Source organism: Bos taurus, chromosome 5 (genome assembly GCF_002263795.3).
Source record: "Bos taurus isolate L1 Dominette 01449 registration number 42190680 breed Hereford chromosome 5, ARS-UCD2.0, whole genome shotgun sequence".
Taxonomy (NCBI): domain Eukaryota; kingdom Metazoa; phylum Chordata; class Mammalia; order Artiodactyla; family Bovidae; genus Bos; species Bos taurus.
Genome location: NC_037332.1, coordinates 90,643,503 through 90,664,000, shown reverse-complemented (window position 1 = coordinate 90,664,000; position 20,498 = coordinate 90,643,503). Strand labels below are relative to the sequence as shown.

Below are 20,498 nucleotides of genomic sequence, written 5' to 3'. Positions count from 1 at the left end.
TGGCAGCACGTGGACTTCAGTAGTTGTGGCTCCTGGGCTCTAGAACACAGTCTCAGTTGTTGGGGTGCACAGGCTTGGTTGCTTTGTGGCATGTGGGATCCTCCCAGATGGACCAGGAATCGAACCCTGTGTCTCCTGCATTGGCAGACAGATTCTTTACCACTGAGCCACCAGGGAAGCCCTCAATACGTCTTTTATCAGGAAATTTTTTCTTTTTTTCTTTTTAGGTATGATCAAATGCTTATGAGGAAGTAAGTCTTTTATTATACTAACTGTTGTGGTCTGGGTGTGGGTTGGAAAAGAATTTCCAGACATGAGACAGAATAAGAGGGAAATAAAGTTTATCAGAATGGAAGATGCTGTTAGAACAGCAGGCCAGCTCAAGGGAGAACTGACATTGAACAGGGGTCTTTATTTCTAGGGTACAAAGAGTGGGATACGGGTCTTGTGGGTCATTTGCTGATTGGATGAAGCACATATACTGGATGGAGGGAAGAGTAAAGCAAATACCTTCTCTCAAGTAGGAGGGGAGACAGGTTAATACTGCTCAGGAGGACTTGAAATCCATTAATAGATACAACATGGGGGAGGGAAGGATGATAAGGGTCTGGTTTTTCCATTCCTGCATTCCAAGACCCTCCTTTGTTTTATCTGCTCTTTTGTCCTTGGGTCACCACTAACCTCTAAAACATCTGGAAGAGTACATTGAAGTTTCTAAAATGCAAAAGTTTGGTAGTAGCATTCAGATTATATAATGTAGCTCTTTTATAATACTAACATTTTGTGACCCATGCGCCAATACTACTAGTGACTTTTGGAAGAAGTCTGACACCCTATTATTGGTTCTGTGGACATCCCTTATCTGCATGCTTTCTATATCCTTTGAAGAAACCACAAAAACAGGAAGTCTGACCACTTCTAAACATACTTATGCCAAGGGAAATGCAAAAATGAACAGTTAACCGGGTGTATATAATTGGTACTGAAACCATTCAAGGTAAAAAATCTGAGTACTTTCTTGCATTTTGTTCTTTGTGTTCATGAAAAACAGCTTCCCTAAAAGGGAAGAAATGCTAACAAGATGACTGAAAAGATTCTCCATGGCTTTCATGGTTGGCCATTCAGCACCTTTATTCCATTGAGCTATTAAGTAAGATCCCATTTTTCTCTAATATTTGAAGGGATCCTAGAGCTTCTATTTTTAGGGGTGATTGAAAGCTCCAGGGGGTAATGTTTCTAGGGGATATAGGAAAGGCATTTGGAAAAAGCAAGCTAAGGAAACTGGAAAATTGAAAATATCTTATTTAGCACATACGGACCCAAATTAATTACGTGGTATAGAATATCAGTATTTTCTGGTGCCTTGCTGTTCAGAGCAGTCCTCTCTCTCACATATCCCATTTCTCTTTTTTTCTGTTTCTATCTCTCCCTTCCTCTGCATATTTGATCATAGTAGTGGTAGGGAGAGGGAGATGTCATCAAGAAATATCTTAACCAGGATATGACATCATAATCAGTTCAGTCTCTCAGTCATGTCTAATTCTTTGCAACCCCATGGACTGCAACACACCAGGCCTCCCTGTCCATCATCAGTTCCCAGAGTTTACTCAAATTCATGTCCATCGAGTCAGTGATGCCATCCAGCCATCTCATCCTCTGTCGTCCCCTTCTCCTCCTGCCTTCAGTCTTTCCCAGCATCAGGGTCTTTTCACATGAGTCAGTTCTTCGCATCAGGTGGCCAAAGTATTGGAGTTTCAGCTTCAGCATCAGTCTTGCCAATGAATATTCAAGACTGATTTCCTTTAGGGTGGACTCTTAATGGCAGAATATAAATAAATGGACAGTGTGTAGATTAGAATTTAGAATGTGTAAGTGTGTCAATACACTGACCTCTCAGCCTCTCTGATGCTTCCCCATTATATCACAGTTCTCCTGTTCCTTACAGTGATGGATCTGTCCCTGTTTGCTGTTTTCACCCATCTCAACCCTAATTTTATGGAAGTGCCCGGTGTCTTGGTGTCCTCTCATCTGAACATTCACTAGTTGTCTGTTACTGTTCATCTCTAGCCCCTGGATTTCTCCTGGAAAGCAGAGTCTGTGATGTGGGCTTCCTTGATGTGGGCTTGTTTGCAGGAAGTTTTACTTTTGAGAAGTAATCCCAAGGTACAGGAATAAAGAGAGTGAGCCGGGAAGGTGGGAATAGCTTATCAACTGCCAGAAGCAACTCGGGCCTCTTCTGATACTTGTTGACAAACAGATAGAAATCCTGTGGACTTACCAGCTGACCTAGAGAAGAGGGCAGCATTTGTATTCGCTCCCATCCTTCACTGACCAGAGTTGCCCCTAGAGACCAGCTCTTGAGTACACTGACGTTACTCATACATGAGCGCCCGGAGGTTCTCATAACACAGAACAAGGGCTGAAACAGGAGACATGGAGAGGGAGCACAAAGGGTGTCTAAAACACCTGTCTCTGCAGTTCCCATCATGTAGTTCTAGTTGATCAAAGAAATCTCCATTTGGAAGCTCTGCCTTCGATGCATCTCCTGTGTGTCCAAAATTAAGGCTGTCATCTTGATCCCTCAATTCCCTGACCAAAAAAAAAAACAAAACCAAGAGCAGAAATGGTTCAAAACACTGGTCCCCTTTAACCCCATTGATGTCACAAACGTTTATTGAACATATCATCCTCAGGGAAGAGCTTGATGGACTTGAGAAGGATCAGGACCTTAGTTTTAGCTCTTTGCTTAGACAAGAACTTGAAGTGATTGAAGTCCCCAAGAGAACAGAGGAAAATCTTCGCCAGCTATGGCTGGGGCAGCTTCTCCCAACCTGGTGGGTGAAAAGGAAGACAATTAGCAGGCTACCTGAAAGGACCCCCGGAGTTGTGTTCTACCAGCTCATATTAAAGCTAAAAATACCTTGAAACTGGAGTTAAAAGTGCTTTAAAAACACTTGAAACAGTTCTGTATGATTCTGCCGAACTATCCGAACAGATTGTACTTTAACTGATACATAATGTCTGCATGGTATTGAGTATGGATCATCAGATCAGATCAGATCAGTCGCTCAGTCGTGTCTGATTCTTTGCGACCCCATGAATCGCAGTACGCCAGGCCTCCCTGTCCATCACCAACTCCCGGAGTTCACTGAGACTCACGTCCATCGAGTCAGTGATGCCATCCAGCCATCTCATCCTCTGTCGTCCCCTTCTCCTCCTGCCCCCAATCCCTCCCAGCATCAGATTCTTTTCCAATGAGTCAACTCTGCATGAGGTGGCCAAAGTACTGGAGTTTCAGCTTTAGCATCATTCCTTCCAAAGAAATCCCAGGGCTGATCTCCTTCAGAATGGACTGGTTGGATCTCCTTGCAGTCCAAGGGACTCTCAAGAGTCTTCTCCAACACCACAGTTCAAAGGCATCAATCAGCCTTCTTCACAGTCCAACTCTCAAATCCATACATGACCACAGGAAAAACCATAGCCTTGACTAGACAAACCTTTGTTGGCAAAGTAACGTCTCTGCTTTTGAATATGCTATCTAGGTTGGTCATAATTTTCCTTCCAAGGAGTAAGCGTCTTTTAATTTCATGGCTGCAGTCACCATCTGTAGTGATTTTGGAGCCCAGAAAAATGAAGTCTGACACTGTTTCCACTGTTTCCCCATCTATTTCCCATGAAGTGATGGGATGGGATGCCATGATCTTCGTTTTCTGAATGTTGAGCTTTAAGCCAACTTTTTCACTCTCCACTTTCACTTTCATCAAGAGGCTTTTTAGTTCCTCTTCACTTTCTGCCATAAGGGTGGTGTCATCTGCATATCTGAGGTTATTGAGATTTCTCCCGGCAATCTTGATTCCAGCTTGTGTTTCTTCCAGTCCAGCGTTTCTCATGATGTACTCTGGATATAAGTTAAATAAGCAGGGTGACAATATACAGCCTTGACGAACTCCTTTTCCCATTTGGAACCAGTCTGTTGTTCCATGTCCAGTTCTAACTGTTGCTTCCTGACCTGCATACAAATTTCTCAAGAGGCAGATCAGGTGGTCTGGTATTCCCATCTCTTTCAGAATTTTCCACAGTTTATTGTGATCCACACAGTCAAAGGCTTTGGCATAGTCAATAAAGCAGAAATAGATGTTTTTCTGGAACTCTCTTGCTTTTTCCATGATCCAGTGGATGTTGGCAATTTGATCTCTGGTTCCTCTGCCTTTTCTAAAACCAGCTTGAACATTGCAAGTTCACAGTTCACATATTGCTGAAGCCTGGCTTGGAGAATTTTGAGCATTACTTTACTAGCGTGTGAGATGAGTGCAATTGTGTGGTAGTTTGAGCATTCTTTGGCATTGCCTTTCTTTGGGATTGGAATGAAAACTGACCTTTTAATGCCACCAAAACACGTTACACGTACTAAGCTCCTCAGCACCATTTAGTCGCCAAATCCTGGCTGTACTTAAACCTGCCGCATTGTCTTTCAGCTAACTCAGGAAACTTCAAGCTCCCTGTTCCTCAGGCCCTCATTTCATCACAAACACCTCCTCCCCCATAAAGCCTTTTCTCCAGTGACTCATCGTTTCTCAGATGAGGCGAAAGCACCCCGTTCTCTTTACCATGCACCTGTCCAGCATCTGTCCATGCTAATAGCTTGTATCTCTCCACAGCTGTCCAAGTTCTGACACATTCCATGCCCCACCTGCCTCTCATACCCTCCTCAGCAATGTGTGGCCAGCGACTCTTATCCCCATTCAGTCAGGTTGAAATGACTTGTCCAAAATCACAAAGCTAGGATGAATACCTTGTATTAATGAGTTTTCTTTCTTTTCTTGTTTAAAATTTGTTTTACTTCCTTCAGAATCAATAAAGTTGTTCTTGTACCTAAAATAGTTCTGTTTCAGGTTGCTGATCTTTGTTACCTGACAAGTATCAGCTCTTGGTTATATAACTGGTTATTTTTCCCACCTACCAAGGTAAATTCAGCTTTCACAGTACCTTAATGATGTATAATTAGTTTTATAAAGATAAAAGATTTAATTTTAAAGATTCTTCTCCAAATAATTTGCTATTAGTAAACTTTAGTTTAATAAAACTGTAGTATTTCTATATGTATCTTTATATGTTTTGGAGAAGAAAATGGCAATTCACTCCAGGATTCTTGCCTGGAAAATCCCATGGACCAAGAAGCCTGGCAGGCTACAGGTCATGGGGTCACAAGAGTCAGACACACGTTCTCAAGTACCACCACCACCACCACCAAGACAGGAAAATGAAAACAATAGTTCCCCACCCTTCCTAAAATGCATAATGTTTATACAGTTCCATGATTTATTTACAAAAACTAATATTTTATAACCCAATTATTGTGGCTCTTGTTTGCTTCTATCTTTTGTTATTATTTTTTTTTTTTCCAGTAAGTTCATTCAGCAGAGATTTATGGAGCTCAGTGTCAGGCAGGATGTTAGAGCTTATAAGGTAGAATTGTAAATGGTTTTCAAAGCTCAGGAAGGAAATAAAGTTGAGCATAAATGCCAGAATCTTTTCTGGGATCAACCTAAGGATGTGATTATGTAGTTAAAACATAAGCTGATAAATCTTTGAATTAATGGTAGGAATTCTGTTAGTGCCAACTTTAACTCAATAGGAATGCGATTGCTATTAATAAAGCCCAGATCCTGTATCTAGAGGATATTTTAATTTTGATTTAAAGCTCAAATATATCTTAGAGTAGATTTACCCATTGGCCAAAACAAATACTTTTTTTTTTCCCTAACAGAAATGATGTAAGATTTTGACTTTGAGAATGTTTTGTTCCTTCAAAATAGTATCGTTTTGGGACTTCCCTGGTGGTCCAGTGGCTAAGACTCCAGGCTCCCAATTCAGGGGGCCCGGGTTCAAAACAGGTCAGGGAACTAGATCCCACATGCTGCCCCTGAAGATTCCACATGCCGCCCCTGAAGATCCCACATGCCGCCCCTGAAGATCCCACATGCTGCAACTAAGACCCAGTGTTCCAAGTTAGGAAAAAAAAATATATCAGTTTATGGTATCATTTTGCAAAATGCTTTCAAGGAAGAGAAATATATGGCCATTTCAAACATCTTTTCCACAATAAAGCATTTTTACAAAATGTATTTTGAGTTCTTTTCATATTTCCAGTTTCCTGTGGATACCAGGAATAAAGATGGTGTCATCAGATAATAGTACATTGCTTAAAGGAACAGTATTTTTTTAAAGTTATTAATCAAGGAAAACAGGCTCGTTCATGTTGATATATGGCAGAAATCAGCACAATATTGTAAAACAATTATCCTCCAATTAAAAAACCTAAAACAATATTCTCCAAGGGGAAGAAAAGGAAAACAGATTTAAGCCACTGAAGCAAAAATCAGATCTATAAAATGTATCCTTTAGCCAAAAGGATTTTAATTAAAAAAAACAAAATTCTTAAAAGACCCATAGATGAAAAAGGATGACCCTATAATTTGTAAATTGTTTGGAAAAGTACAAATTTAGAAAATTCCAAACAATTTACGTTTATAATTGATGCAAATTGTAGATTGTTTAGAAAGACATTAGCCTAGACCTTAAAAGTTTCCTTGAAATATACCACAGGTATGTATCTCAAAATTGTGACTTAAAAAATTCAGCAGTTTAACTAAGGTTATGAGTATAGAGATTGCCCTCCTTTTGTTCTGCTGGATTAGGGGTATTTTCATAATATGCCTCAATAAGTGGATCTTGTTCCTAAAGCCAGTACTTAGAGTCAGTTTAAAAATGCTCTTTTTTTTTAGGGGAATGTCAGATATGACTCCTGTGTTTGTGTCCCAGTTTGCTTTCTCTTTTTCTTTCTTGTTTTTTTAAATCTATCTTTCTCCCTTAAAGAAAAAGAGGATATATTATATAGTCTAGCTGCATCTTTTAAAGCACCATTGAATTTTTTCTGAATATATATATAATAATAATACTTTGCCAAAGTTCTACCTTTAGAAACCACATACAGCATGAACCGTCTGTTCTGATTGCTTTAAAATTTCATAAGTAATAGACCTCCATACTTTGCCCCATTAGTTATAGAGAGACTTATTTACATTCTTCTGTTTAAAAAGTCACTTCAGATTTTCCTGGTTCCTGTTAAACAATGAGCAGTTTCTATAGGTAGTCATACCCTTCAATCTCAGGTTCTGGGACTTTCAGCTGTGCCTGGAATGAGAGTGGAAAGCATTTACGTTGTCATTATCCAAATGACCTGTTTATAAAGGCCCCTGCAATCCTCACAGCTTCACCCCGGGCATGTCAAATTCTTTAGCCTTTTCTTTTTATTGCCACACATCTTAAGAGTTTATTGATCTAGACACAGGAGGACATTCTTGAGAGATGGAGTCTTTGGTGATTAGGCTATCAGGGTTTTGGGCTATTGTTAAGACAGAGTCCCAACTTAAAAATTCTTTTTTCTAAAATGTCATTAAAAGCTCAGGAAAAGTCCATTTTCCATTTAAATGGAAAATGACCGCACAGAAATGGGTCTTCTCATTGGTTATCAGTGAAGGACAAAAGCGCTGTAGGGTGGCTAGAAATCATCCAGACTGATTGCCCCCACCCCACCCCCACCTAAAAAAGGAGAAAGCTGTTAGTGCAGAATTCAAACTCAAGGAACATCCATTACTAGACAGAGCTTGAGCGAACGTTTTCCCTTCTGAGAATGAGATCCAAATTTAGGGGAAAATTATACTTAACTTTGCCAGTCTAGAATTTCTAGGCTTATACTGTCCACTATAATAGCCACTAGCCCATATGTGGCTATTTAAATTAGAAAGGTAAAATTCATCTCCTCCATCACACTAGCCACATTTCAAGGGCAGAAGAGCCACTGGTGTGGCATTTTGGACTGTAGTGGTAGAGAGCATTTTCATCACCACAGAAAGTTCTGTTGGACAATGTTATTCTAGATGATTTATTATATAAACTTTTTTTAAAATAATAAACATTTATTGCACCAAGTGTCAGGCTTGTAATTTGCCAGATGTACATTTTTGTTGTTATTGTTGTTGTTTCTTTGTTTATTTGTCTATACCAAGTCTTAGTTGCAACACATAGGATCTTCGATCTATTTTCATTGCGGCATGCAGGATGTTTCAGTTGGTAAAGAACCCACCTGCCAGTGCAGGAGATGAAAGAGACACAGGTTTGATCCTTGTGTTGGCAAGATCCCCTGGAGTAGAAAATGGCAACCCACTTCAATATTCTTGCCTGGAAAATTCCATGGACAGAAGAGCCTGGTGGGGGCTACAGTCCATGGAGTCGTGGGGAGTCAGACACAACTGAGCTCATGCACTGGCTGGCTGGCTGTGGGATCTAGTTCCCTGACCAGGGATTGAACCCAGGCCTCTTACATTGGAAAGGCAGAGTCTTAGCCACTGGACCACCAGAGCAGTCCTATATAAACTTTTTAAAGAGCATTTAAGCCACGACTTAACCACTTCTTATACATAAAGGGGGATTGGGAAATTAATCGTCCCAAGGACAAATTATATGAATGATTGTCCTGCCTTTGCTCACTGCTAGTCTTTCTCCTTCCTGACCCTCCCCCTAAAATTATTCAGGAGCATTTATCTTATGACTTACAGCATACTGATCCATCTGCAATCCTAGCTGGTCTAGTTTCTATAGCAATAGATATTGTTAAACAGATATTTGAAGTTGCTAGAATAATAGAACAACAGGCAGTTGGAAATTGAATTCTTAGTAATACCCCCAGATCTCAGTGGATTCTGCTGAGCCCACTGACAATAAAGCGATTCAATTGATTTTTTAAAGGGAGTGAAGTCTTTTAAAGCTGTATTTCATACAAAAGAAAGAATATTTTAGTCTCCATGAAATATACTTGTGTTTAGATCATTAGTTTCAAATTTTTCATCTTTTGATAGTTGACCAACATTTAGTACCAGCTTATCAGGACCTTGAAAAAATTCCTAATTGGTGGTGGTTGAATTGGTCCTCAGTTACTTAAATTAGTACTGGGGCAGGATCGAAGTTCTCATGCCTGATTTCCTGCCAGAACTACCACTGGATCTTTAGCAAGACAAAAACAGAAGTACAATTCACAAGGACTTCTGCACCCCAGCTGCTGCTCAGGGTTGCCAGAGCCCCTCTCCCCAACTCTGCATGTTTTTAAAACCCCACCGGTGATTTATTTTCCCCCGTCAGCCAGGTTTGAGAACTATTAAGATAATGACAAGGAACACCAAAGAAAGAGGAGACATCCGGGTTATTTTGAAACGTAAACACCGTCTTTGTGCTTTCTGCCTTTTTCATGTATGGTGCACGTGGAAGAGTGACCGCGGGGAGTTCCCTCGTGGTGCGGCGGCCAAGACTCCATGCTCCCAGCACAGGGGCCTGGGCTCCCTCCCTGGTCGGGAGCTAGATCCAAGAAAAGCAGAAGGACAGGATCTGTACACACCCTGACAGAAACTGGAGGCCATGCTTTGGGGGCATCTCAGGCCCTCTAAGGACTAAGGCGGTGTCTGTCTCATACACCTGGAACCCTTTCCCAGCCCACAGGTGTCTGTTGGAAAGCTGCTCACGATCCTACCAGCTGTGGTATAAGTTGCATAGAATTGTGTTGAGTAGGTGGATTCTTAACCACTGGACCACCAGGGAAGTCCCAGTGATGGGTTTTTAATCAAGATATTTCCAAGAGTAACATCAAAGAAGGCTCTGTATTCATACTTGCCCAAAATGCCTCAAACCTGAGAAAGAGACTAGAGTTAAGTATCAAATTTTCTAGGTCGTTTTATAAACATTTGGACTGACACATTTCAAATAAAAATATGTGTTTTTGTTGTAAACAGACATATCCTGGCACCACCACCTAAATCTATCCATTTAGATTTTTTATTTATTGCTGAAGTGAATTATGAAAATAGTGTAATGCCTGAATCCTGTGTTCTCGTTTTTATTATTATAAAACAATGGACCTTTCATAGTGCTTTATAATTTTGCAATTAACTGGAACCCAAACCTGTATTACCTTTCACTTCAAAGAAGGAATTAAAGCAGGAAGCGAAGCATTTAACTGATTTCCAAGTAAATTATTAAGCATCCCTCACATACTAATTAGTCTTTCTCTTGCTCTGATTCCTTAAAACCAAAATACATCAGCTATTAGAAGCAGTTCCTTAATGCTGCCTAGGGTTCTTGTAGTAGTCAAGCCAGAAGAGAATTACTGGATTGTCCTTTTGTTTTTGTCTTTTCAAGAACTTAAGCATGAAATTCCGAGGTCTCATAGAGCATTATAGTTTTTGTTTTCAGGTCATATTGCATTGCTTTAATTTGAAAGCTGTTGTATAAAGTTCCCATAGCAAAAACTAAGTAGAATGTGCTCTTTCAGTGTAAATTATAGAAACGATCATTTTCTATGTATTAAAATATAGGTATTTCATGACACAAATCAACCTATCTAAGACACAGACTCACAGACGTAGAGAACAGACTTGTGGTTGCCAAGGGGGAGAAGGGTGTCTGGGAGGGATGGATTGGGAGTTTGGGGTTAGCAGCTGCAAACTAGTATATATAGAATGGATAAACAGCAAGGTCCTACTGTGTAGCACAGGGAACCGTTAATATATACAATATCCTGTGATAAACCATAATGGAAAAGAAAAAGAATGTATGTATAACCAAATCACATTGCTGCACAGGAGAAACTAACACAGCATTGTAAGTCAAGTATGTTTCAATAAATTAGAGAGAGATAGAGACACTGATAGATAGTTTTCAGAGGTGATTTAGTAAAAGAAACCACTAGCCTATCTCTAGGATTTTTTGGAGCAAAAAAAGATCAAGTATTTCTGATTCAGTGATGTGCAGAGAGTAAAGGTTCAATCAGATTATTAAAATTGTTTCAGTTCACTTCAGTTGCTCAGTCGTGTCCGACTCTTTGCAACCCCATAGACTGCAGCACGATGAGGCTTCCCTGTCTATCACCAACTCCCAGAGCTTGCTCAAAATCATGTCCATCACGTCGATGATGCCATCCAACCATCTCATCCTCTGTCGTCCCCTTCTCCTCCTGCCTTCAATCTTTCCCAGCATCAGGATCTTTTCCAATGAGATAGTTCTTCCTATCAGGTGGCCAAAAGTATTGGAGCTTCAGCTTCAGCATCGGTCCTTGCAGTGAATATTCAGGACTGATTTCCTTTAGGACTGACTGGTTGGATCTCCTTGCAGTCCAAGGGACTCTCAAGAGTCTTCTCCAACACCACAGTTCAAAAGCATCAAATCTTCTGTGCTCAGCTTTCTTTATGGTCTGATTCACACATACATACATGACTACTGGAAAAACCATAGCTTTGACTAGATGCACCTTTGTCGGCAAAGTAATGTCTGTGCTTTTTAACATGCTCTCTAGGTTGGTCATAGCTTTTCTTCCAAGGAGCAAGCGTCTTTTAATTTCATGGCTGCAGTCACCATCTGCAGTGATTTTGGAGCCCAAAACAAAGTCTGCCACTGTTTCCACTGTTTCCCCAACTATCTGCCATGAAGTGATGGGACCACATGCCATCATCTTTGTTTTCTGAATGTTGAGTTTTAAGCCAGCTTTTTCACTCTCCCCTTTCATCTTCATCAAGAGGCTCTTCAGTTCCTCTTCGCTTTCTGCCGTAAAGGTGGTGTCATCTGCATATCTGAGAGTATTGATATTTCTCCCAGCAATCTTGATTCCAACTTGTGCTTCATCCAGCCCAGCATTTTGCATGATGTACTCTGCAAAAAAGTTAAATAAGCAGGTGACAATATAGAGCCTTGACATACTCCTTTTCTAATTTGGAACCAGTGTGTTGTTCCATGTCCAGTTTTAACTGTTGCTTCTTGACCTGCATACACATTTCTCAGGAGGCTGGTAAGGTGATCTGGTATTCCCATCTCTTTAAGAATTTTTCACAGTTTGTTGTGATCCACACAAACTATTTGGCGTAGTCAATAAAGCAAAAGTAAATGTTCTTCTGGAACTCTCTTGCTTTTTTGATGATCCAGCGGATGTTGGCAATTTGATCTCTGGTTCCTCTACCTTTTCTAAATCCAGCTTGAACATCTGGAAGTTCTTGGTTCACATACTGTTGAAGTCTCACTTGGAGAATCTTGAGCATTATTTTGCTAGTGTGTGAGATGAGTGCAATTGTGCAGTGGTTTGAGCATTTGTCGGCATTGCCTTTCTTTGGGATTGGAATGAAAACTGACCTTTTCCAGTCCTGTGGCCACTGCTGAGTTTTCCAAATTTACTGGCATGTTGAGTGTAGCACTTTCAATAGCATCATCTTTTAGGATTTGAAATAGCTCAGCTGGAATTCCATCACCTCAGCTAGCTTTGTTCGTAGTGATGCTTCCTAAGGCCCACTTGATTTCAGACTCCAGAATGTCTGGCTCTAGGTGAGTGATCACACCATTGAGGTTTCTGGGTCTTGAAGATCTTTTTTGTACAGTTCTTCTATGTATTCTTGCCACCTCTTCTTAATATCTTCTGCTTCTGTTAGGTCTGTACCATTTCCGTCCCTTATTGTGCCCATCTTTGCATGAAATGTTCCCTTGGTCTCTATAATTTTCTTGAAGAGATCTCTAGTCTTTCCCATTCTATTGTTTTCCTCTACTTCTTGGTATTGATCATTGAGGAAGGCTTTCTTATCTCCCCTTGCCATTCTTTGGAACTCTGCATTCAGATGGGTGTATCTTTCCTTTTCTCCTTTGCCTTTGGCTTCTTTTCTTTTCTCAGCTATTTGTAATGCCTCCTCAGACAACTGTTTTGCCTTTTTGCATTTGTTTTTCTTGGGGATGGTCTTGATAACTGCCTTCTGTACAATGTCACAAACCTCTGTCCGTAGTTCTTCAGGCACTCTTGTCTATCAGATCTAAGCACTTGAATCTGTTTGTCACTTCCACTGTATAACTGTAAGGGATTTGATTTAGGTCATACCTGAATGGTCTAGTTGTTTTCCCTACTATCTTCAATTTAAGTCTGAATTTGGAAATAAGGAGTTCATGATCTGAGCCACAGTCAGTTCCCAATTTTGTTTTTGCTGACTGTATAGAGCTTCTCCATCATCAGCTGCAAAGAATATAATCAATCTGATTTTGGAATTGACCATCTGGTGATGTCAGTGTGTAGAGTTGTCTCTTGTGTATTGGGAGAGGGTGTTTGCTATGACCAATGCATTCTCTTGGCAAAACCCTGTTAGCCTTTGCCCTGCTTCATTTTGTACTCCAAGGTCAAACTTGCCTGCTACTCGAGTTATCTCTTGACTTCCTACTTTTGCATTCTAGACTGCTATGATGAAAAGGACATCTTTTTTTGGGTGTTTGTTAGTTCTAGAATGCCTTATAGGTCATCATAGAACCATTCAACTTCAGCTTCTTCGGCATTAGGGATTGGGGCTTGGATTTGGATTACTGTGGTATCGAATGGTTTGACTTGGAAAGGAACAGAGGTCATTCTGTAATTTTTGAGATTGTACCCAAGTACCGCATTTTGGACTCTTGTTGATTATGAGAGCTACTGCATTTCTTCTAAGGGATTCTTGCCCACAGTAGTAGATATAATGGTCATTTGATTAAATTCACCCATTCCAGTCCATTTTAGTTCACTAATTCCTAAAATGTCGATGTTCACTCTTGCCACCTCCTGTTTGACCACTTCCAATTTACCTTGATTCGTGGACCTAACATTCCAGGTTCCTATGCAATATTGTTCTTTATGACATTGGAGTTTAGTTCTGTCACCAATCACATCTACAACTGGGTGTTGTTTTTGCTTTAGCTCTATCTCTTCATTCTTTCAGGAGTTATTTCTCAACCCACAAAATATAGAACAGTTATACCAAAGAAATTCTCTCACTGTTAAGAAAGTTGTAGGACCCACAACAGATTTCCCAACCTGGGGATGTGGCAAAGGGACAGAGAACCCTTAGGGAATTTGACTTTGGAGGCCAGTGGGATTTCATTATAGAACTTCCACAGGACTGGGGAAACAGACTCTTGGAGGGCACAAACAAAACCTTGTGCGTACCAGGAGCCAGGAGAAAGGAGCTGTGTCCTGACAAGAGACTGAGTCAGACTTGTCAGTGAAATTGTTTAATGGGGACCAAACTCCTATTGTGTGAGATCTTGAGTGTTGTGTTTAGCTGCCCTCAGCCATTGCATGCTGCATACAAGAGGAGTGTCGCCATGTACAGGACCACTCCTCTGTGCCCTTCATTCTTGGAAGCCCACTGCCCAAGCATCCTAGCAGCCCTTGGTCAGGTGGGTGTGATGCCCAAGGGAATTCTGAAATGGTCCCCCTGCTGCTTCTTTCCATAGATAGACCTACCCATCTCTCCAACTTGAGTGAGATGAGATTCTCTAAGAGTATGTGAACTGAAGAACATTCACTGTGCTCAGATTACATTTGACTGACTTCAACACTTTGAGAAAGAACATTGTAGTTACTTTTCTGTCAAAAGGAATCTTGAGGCCAGACCGTCACCTTGATATTTTAATGATACTGTCTACATCACAGATTTTCGAGGTGTACGTTATCATTATCTGGAAGTCAGGATCTCTGTTCTTTTCAAGCTCCTCACATGATTCTGGGTTCAGAACCACTGGTGGAAATAAACCTTTACTGTACTAAATTGTCACTTTCCAAAGATGCCTTCTAAGTTTAATATTCTAGGATTTGATATATACATTTGAAATTTTTCATAATGAAAAGTAGTCAACTTCAGAAGTGGTCTCTGTGACACTCTATACTTTGTAACTTTAAATGTTATTTTTTTCCCTGATTCCTCAGTTGGTAAAGAATCTGCCTGCAATGCAGGGAACCCCTTTGGTTGGTAAGATCTGCTGCAGAAGGCATAGGCTACCCACTCCAGTATTCTTGGGCTTCCCTTGTGGCTCAGCTGGTAAAGAATCTGCCTGCAATGCGGGAGACCTGGGTTCTATCCCTGGGTTGGGAAGGTCCCTTGGGGAAGGGAAAGGCTACCCACTGCAGTATTATGGTCTGGAGCATTCCAGGGACTGTATAGTCCATGGAGTCAAAGAGTCAGACTTGACTGAGGGACTTTCACTTTCACTTTGTTAGAGAAAGACAAATACTGTATGTTATCACTCATATATGGGATCTGAAAAGTGAAAACAAATGAATGTAACAAAACAGGAACAGACTTACAGATGTAGGGAACAAACTAGTGGTGACCAGTGGGAAGACAGGAGTGGGGAGGGGCTGGTTAGAGGTAGGGAATTAAGAGGTATAAACAACTGTGTATAAAATAAAGAAGCTACATGAATATTTTGTACAGCATAAGGAATGTAGCTCATTTTGTAGTAACTTTAAATGGGTTATAATCTATAAAAATACTGAATCACTGTATTGCACACCTGAAAATAATATAGTATTGTCAATTGACTATACTTCAGTTTTTAAAAAATAGTCATTTTTTAAATGTTATTTTTGCTCTTTGTATTTTTTAGTTTTTCTGTTCCTATGTCAGTGTCTTCTCACAAGGTCCCCCCTCTTAGTGACTTAATAGTTAATGATCTTTGATAGGTAAATTAAATGGAGGCAGTTTTAAATCGAAAATGTGGCTTCCCTCTATAACATGCATGTTTACCCTCTCGAAGTATTCTGCTAAATAAATCAGGCTGGATTACCCTTCAGCTGATGATATTGTCCCTTTTTTAATACATTTAAAAAAAGTAATTCCTAAAGGTCTAAAGTCTGAATACTAGTCACTGGTCTGTACCCTGTTGAAGCTCCACTTAAGGGTGAAAAACCACCATATTAAAGGCAATGGCAACACACTCCAGTACTCTTGCCTGGAAAATCCCATGGACGGAGGAGCCTTGAAGGCTGCAGTCCATGGGGTCACTGAGAGTCAGACACGACTGAGCGAGTTCACTTTGACTTTTCACTTTTGTGTATTGGAGAAGGAAATGGCAACCCACTCCAGTGTTCTTGCGTGGAGAATCCCAGGAACAGGGGAGCCTGGTGGGCTGCTGTCTATGGGGTCGCACAGAGTTGGACACGACTGAAGCGACTTAGCAGCAGCAGCAGCAGCAGCAGCAGCAGCAGCAGCCATGTGACAAGGGCCTATTTGCAAGACTCCACAGGCAGTTGCATTTTTGACCTTGAGTGTCTTTTATGTTTGGAGACTATCCAACCTGCATTATTTCTTAAACATTCATGCTCTTGACCATCTTTCAAATCCCCAGGCCCTCTACCCTGTTCCTCCCAACCCCCTCATGTAATCTGAATCAAGTACTTTTCTGTCTAATTTTCATGGCATGCTATTGAAAAATAGCAAGTGTAGATGAAATTGCTTTGAAAATCAAAATGATATAATACTGAAAATGAAGAGAGACTAGGCTACCTACATTATATGAAAGAAAGAAAGTGAAAGTCACTCAGTTGTGTCTGACTCTTTTCGACCCCATGGACTTTATATAGTCCATGGAATTCTCCAGGCCAGAATACTGGAGTGGGTAGCCTTTCTGCTCCAGGGGATCTTCCCAACCCAGGGATCGAACCCAGGTCTCCCACATTGCAGGCGGATTCTTTATCAGCTGAGCCAGAAGGGAAGCCCACGTTATACGAAGTATGTATCAGTGCGGTCAAATGATGAAGCCAAAACCAAAGGCAGTTACACTTTATTACAAGATCAACATTTGATTGGGCTTCCCAGGTGGCACTAGTGTTTAAGAACCCGCCTGCCAAGGCAGGAGACATAAGAGATGCGGATTGAATCCCTGGGTCGGAAAGATCCCCTGGAGGAAGGCATGGCAACTCACTCCAGGATTCTTGCCTGGAGAATCCCATGGACAGAGGAGCCTGGTAGGGCTCAAAGAGGGCTGCAAAGAGTCAGATTTGACTGAAGCAACTTAGCACACGCTCAACTCTTTGGTTAAGATAAAATGACAAGCATTCCTTTAAAACATAAACTTTAAAATATAAAGAGGTCTTAAATTTCTGTATAAAAGTTGTTTTCTACTAAAGAAAACTTTTTGTCATAGTTGCCTATTTATAAGTTACTTCCCAACAGTAAAATTTTATCTTGTACTTCCTATCAATACAGCCCTTTCCTGTGTGCATGAGAGGTCACCGGTAAATGCCTCGGTCCCTTACTGGGTAATAGTGAGGGGAAGAGAGTTTGAATTCAACCAGCGTGTAGATTTGAGTTTTACTGACATACAGACGCTTGAGTTTAACTAATATTAAATGTTTAGATTTAAAAACAAATTACTTAGCTAGAATAAAACTTTTTAAAAGGAGATTAAACCAGTCACAGGTTTCTCATTTGACAGCTAAAACAGAAATTACTGACTTGAAACATTGGTAACTAGACTGCAAATAAAATTGTCTAGGTGTATAGTCTTCCAGATTTAATTTTTACTTATGCATTCAGTCTTAATATTAGTAAACTTCTACAGATTTTGTTAAATCAGTGAAGTAGCATTTGTTAACCATGATAGAAATGGTTATTTTCTATAATATGGGGGATGAAAATTATGTAAACTAAATGTCACAAATTGCAATTATAAACAGACTTGTCTGCTTACAAATAGTACAAATATGTTGGCCTTTTATTGTCTATACATAATGATAATTGTCTTTTGAATGCTTTAACTTTTGAGTCCAGAGCCTGCTAAAACAAATATTTTTCTAGAGGCAGTAATTAAGTGCAATATAGCTGGAAATGTGAAACATGATTTCAGTCTTTTAAAGAGCTGGGAGATTCCCTGAGTCTTTGCTTATTTAATTTTAGTTTGCACAGCTTTGAAATCATTCTGCATATGGTGTTCTACTTTGAGATAATCTGAAGTAGAGTATATATAAACGTTTATCAAGATTAATAATAAAGTGTGTGATTGTTTAAGTGAGAAGGTATTATTTGTTGAGAGCTGTTTTTTCTGAATAACCTTATAAAGAACTGAATATCATTTTAAGCTTTTTTACTAAATAGCTAATTAAGTTATGCCATTTTTTTCCTTTTAAGTTTGTAGGTGGTTGCCTTTTAGTTTATCCTTTGAATCTTGATGCTTTATCATCTGTTCTAATGTATATAAGGATATTCGTTAATTGACTGTTGGTTATGTTTATTAAGTAAAACATTTACTGCAGTTAGTAAGCCCTTTTTATAACTGGCTTTTTACAATACTTTTACAATATTTTCAGCTTTTAATACTTGTTTGAAATGGCTTATATTAAGTTGATTCTGTACAACCTTGGGATAATATATAAGCAACTGCACTCTTAGGAAGATATTAAAGTAGAGGCTATATTTACAGTGTCGTCTTTCAAATCTAGCTATGCTGTAAACTGATGTTTGCTGTATGCTCCTCCTGATTTGAAATAGATGAAAGAAAATGAACCTATTATCACCATGGTTCACACAATGATTGAGAACTCGGCGCTAAGACCCCAACTGTACCAGCAAGTAAGGTCTTGGACAGTGAATGATACTGCTTTATCATCTGCAAAACCCCTCAGTGACAGTTTTGGTTTCTCCTCAAAGTTACTCATAACATTAGTCTTTTTCTTATTCCATTTTTTGTTTCTGTCTCTTTGGAAAAAAAAATAAAAACAACAACCCAACTCATCCATGCTTTTCAAGACGCTGCAGTTCTTCGCATGGCTTTGCTGAACATTTTGCTGTTGAATATTAAGTGTGCCATTTTCTTGAAGTTTTTGTACAGAATACTTGATTGAAATGTACTTGGAGGTCTGCAGTACATGTGTAAAGATTTTTTACTAACTTGCCATTAATTTTTGATTAAAGCATTGTAACTGATTTTTACGGAAAACTTAAAAGAATTTCTTTTTCCCCTTTCAGGGGCAAGCTCCCCAACCTCTCTCCCCCACAGTGTTTTAGGAAGTTTATATTTGTATGGAAGTTCTTTAGGGCTTGTTTCTGTACTGTGGTATGGTAAAAACTAAAGATGACTATTTCTTACCATACTGGGAGTGACTTCTCCCTGTATTCTTTTCACTCTCTGTAGTCGTCATGGTCTTCATATCTTGCCCCGTTCTCTTCCCTAACTCAAAATATGTGCCATGGCGTTGGCTGGCTTGAACTTAGGACCTCGGTAATCTGCAGATCTGCAAAAGAAGTCATGTTACGCATTCCTCTCCAGTATTTTTTTTTCTTTTTTGTATTTCATGGTCTAAATGTTCTTAGCTGTGTGTTTTGCAACATCAGCTTAGCTTCTTCCACTTCAACACCCTCGAATTAACTGTGGCCTATGACCTGTCACAATATTTTAAAAATCATACTGAGGAAGAAAATTAACTAACATGAAAAATGAATATACCTTTTAATTGAAATATGTAAAAGCACCTGGTAAAAAGAAGCACCTTGAACTTGCACTGGTTTTAAAGGTCTCCGATTTGCCTCAAGGTGCCTTGAGGTCTGCGTGATGGAACTTGTAACTGGGAGACTGAAGCAGTTGGCAGGAGGGTGACTCTTATTTCTGAGCTCCGTTTTCAAAACATGTAGAGTATGTGATTGAGCATAGTTTTTAATTTGCAACAAGGAGATAAACTATTAAATATTTAAAGTTAAACAGCTTTACTCTTCAAAAGAAAAAGGAATCTCCATTCTTAAAGTCACGAGATTATAGAACCTTGTCACTTCATTCCAAAAAGCCACACTTTTTGAAATGAACCTTAGGACTTGATCTGGAATTAATAACCTTTTAACCATCCAAAGCTGTCGGTTTCTAACTTTATATAATGCTGACTGACATGAGATCGAAGGCCTTTTATTCTAACAGGTTGTGTTTTCGTTTTTCACATTTTGTATATTTCCAAAAAGTAAGAGGTGAGATTTTCTGTTTGGTTTGATTTTTCTTTTTTATATTGATCGGTAATCAAGGCTGATGGTGCAGAATTCATTGCTGATTGAAATCATTCAGCTGCACTAGAAGTTCTCCCTGGAGTTTTTCAAAAAACATGGAGGTTATCTGAGACTGGTCTTCCATAGCATCACTGACTTTGAATACTGAAAGAGTAATAGATTTATATACACGTATTTCCACATACTGATTCTTGAAAGAAAAAAAAAAAACAAACTGAAATTCCACAGAACAGGAAGATCTGAAGGTCTAAGAGCAGCAGCCATGCCTGAGTTTGAGATATGGGCAGCCAGGTAATCAATATTGACTATCAGTGCTGTCCAATTTAGGGAGTTTTTAGATGATTTTTTTCTTTAACTAGCCAGTAGTAAAGTGATTGATTATTGGAAGAGCATCACTGGTAGATAAAAGTGACAGACACATTTCTTAAACTCTGTCTGTATAGACTTATATGAATTGAAATTATATCTTGTTTTTCTCCAGATTTCCCTTCTTGTGTTATTATTGAAAGAAAATCTTTTATGAAAATTTTTGTTGTACACCTGATGGTTTGCTTTTCTGGGATTGCGTTGCAATGCTGTCTTGATAGGTTCCTGAAATTTAGCTGAAAATGAAGTGGCAATACGGGC

The 20,498-nt window shown here is 39.6% G+C and overlaps 1 protein-coding gene across 19 annotated transcripts in view; it reads left to right on the top strand.

Annotated features, from left to right (window-relative positions):
* PLEKHA5 (pleckstrin homology domain containing A5) overlaps positions 1–20,498 on the top strand; it is a 262,176-nt gene that overhangs the window by 198,791 nt on the left and 42,887 nt on the right. For 10 of the 19 annotated variants that reach the window (XM_024992609.2, XM_059887050.1, XM_024992605.2 and 7 more), the window contains one exon: positions 18,372–18,452. The exons of the other annotated variants lie outside the window; for them this stretch is intronic. In XM_024992609.2, the coding sequence (XP_024848377.1) occupies positions 18,372–18,452 (81 nt within the window). The remainder of the gene's footprint in view (positions 1–18,371; positions 18,453–20,498) is intronic. 19 annotated transcript variants of the gene reach the window in all.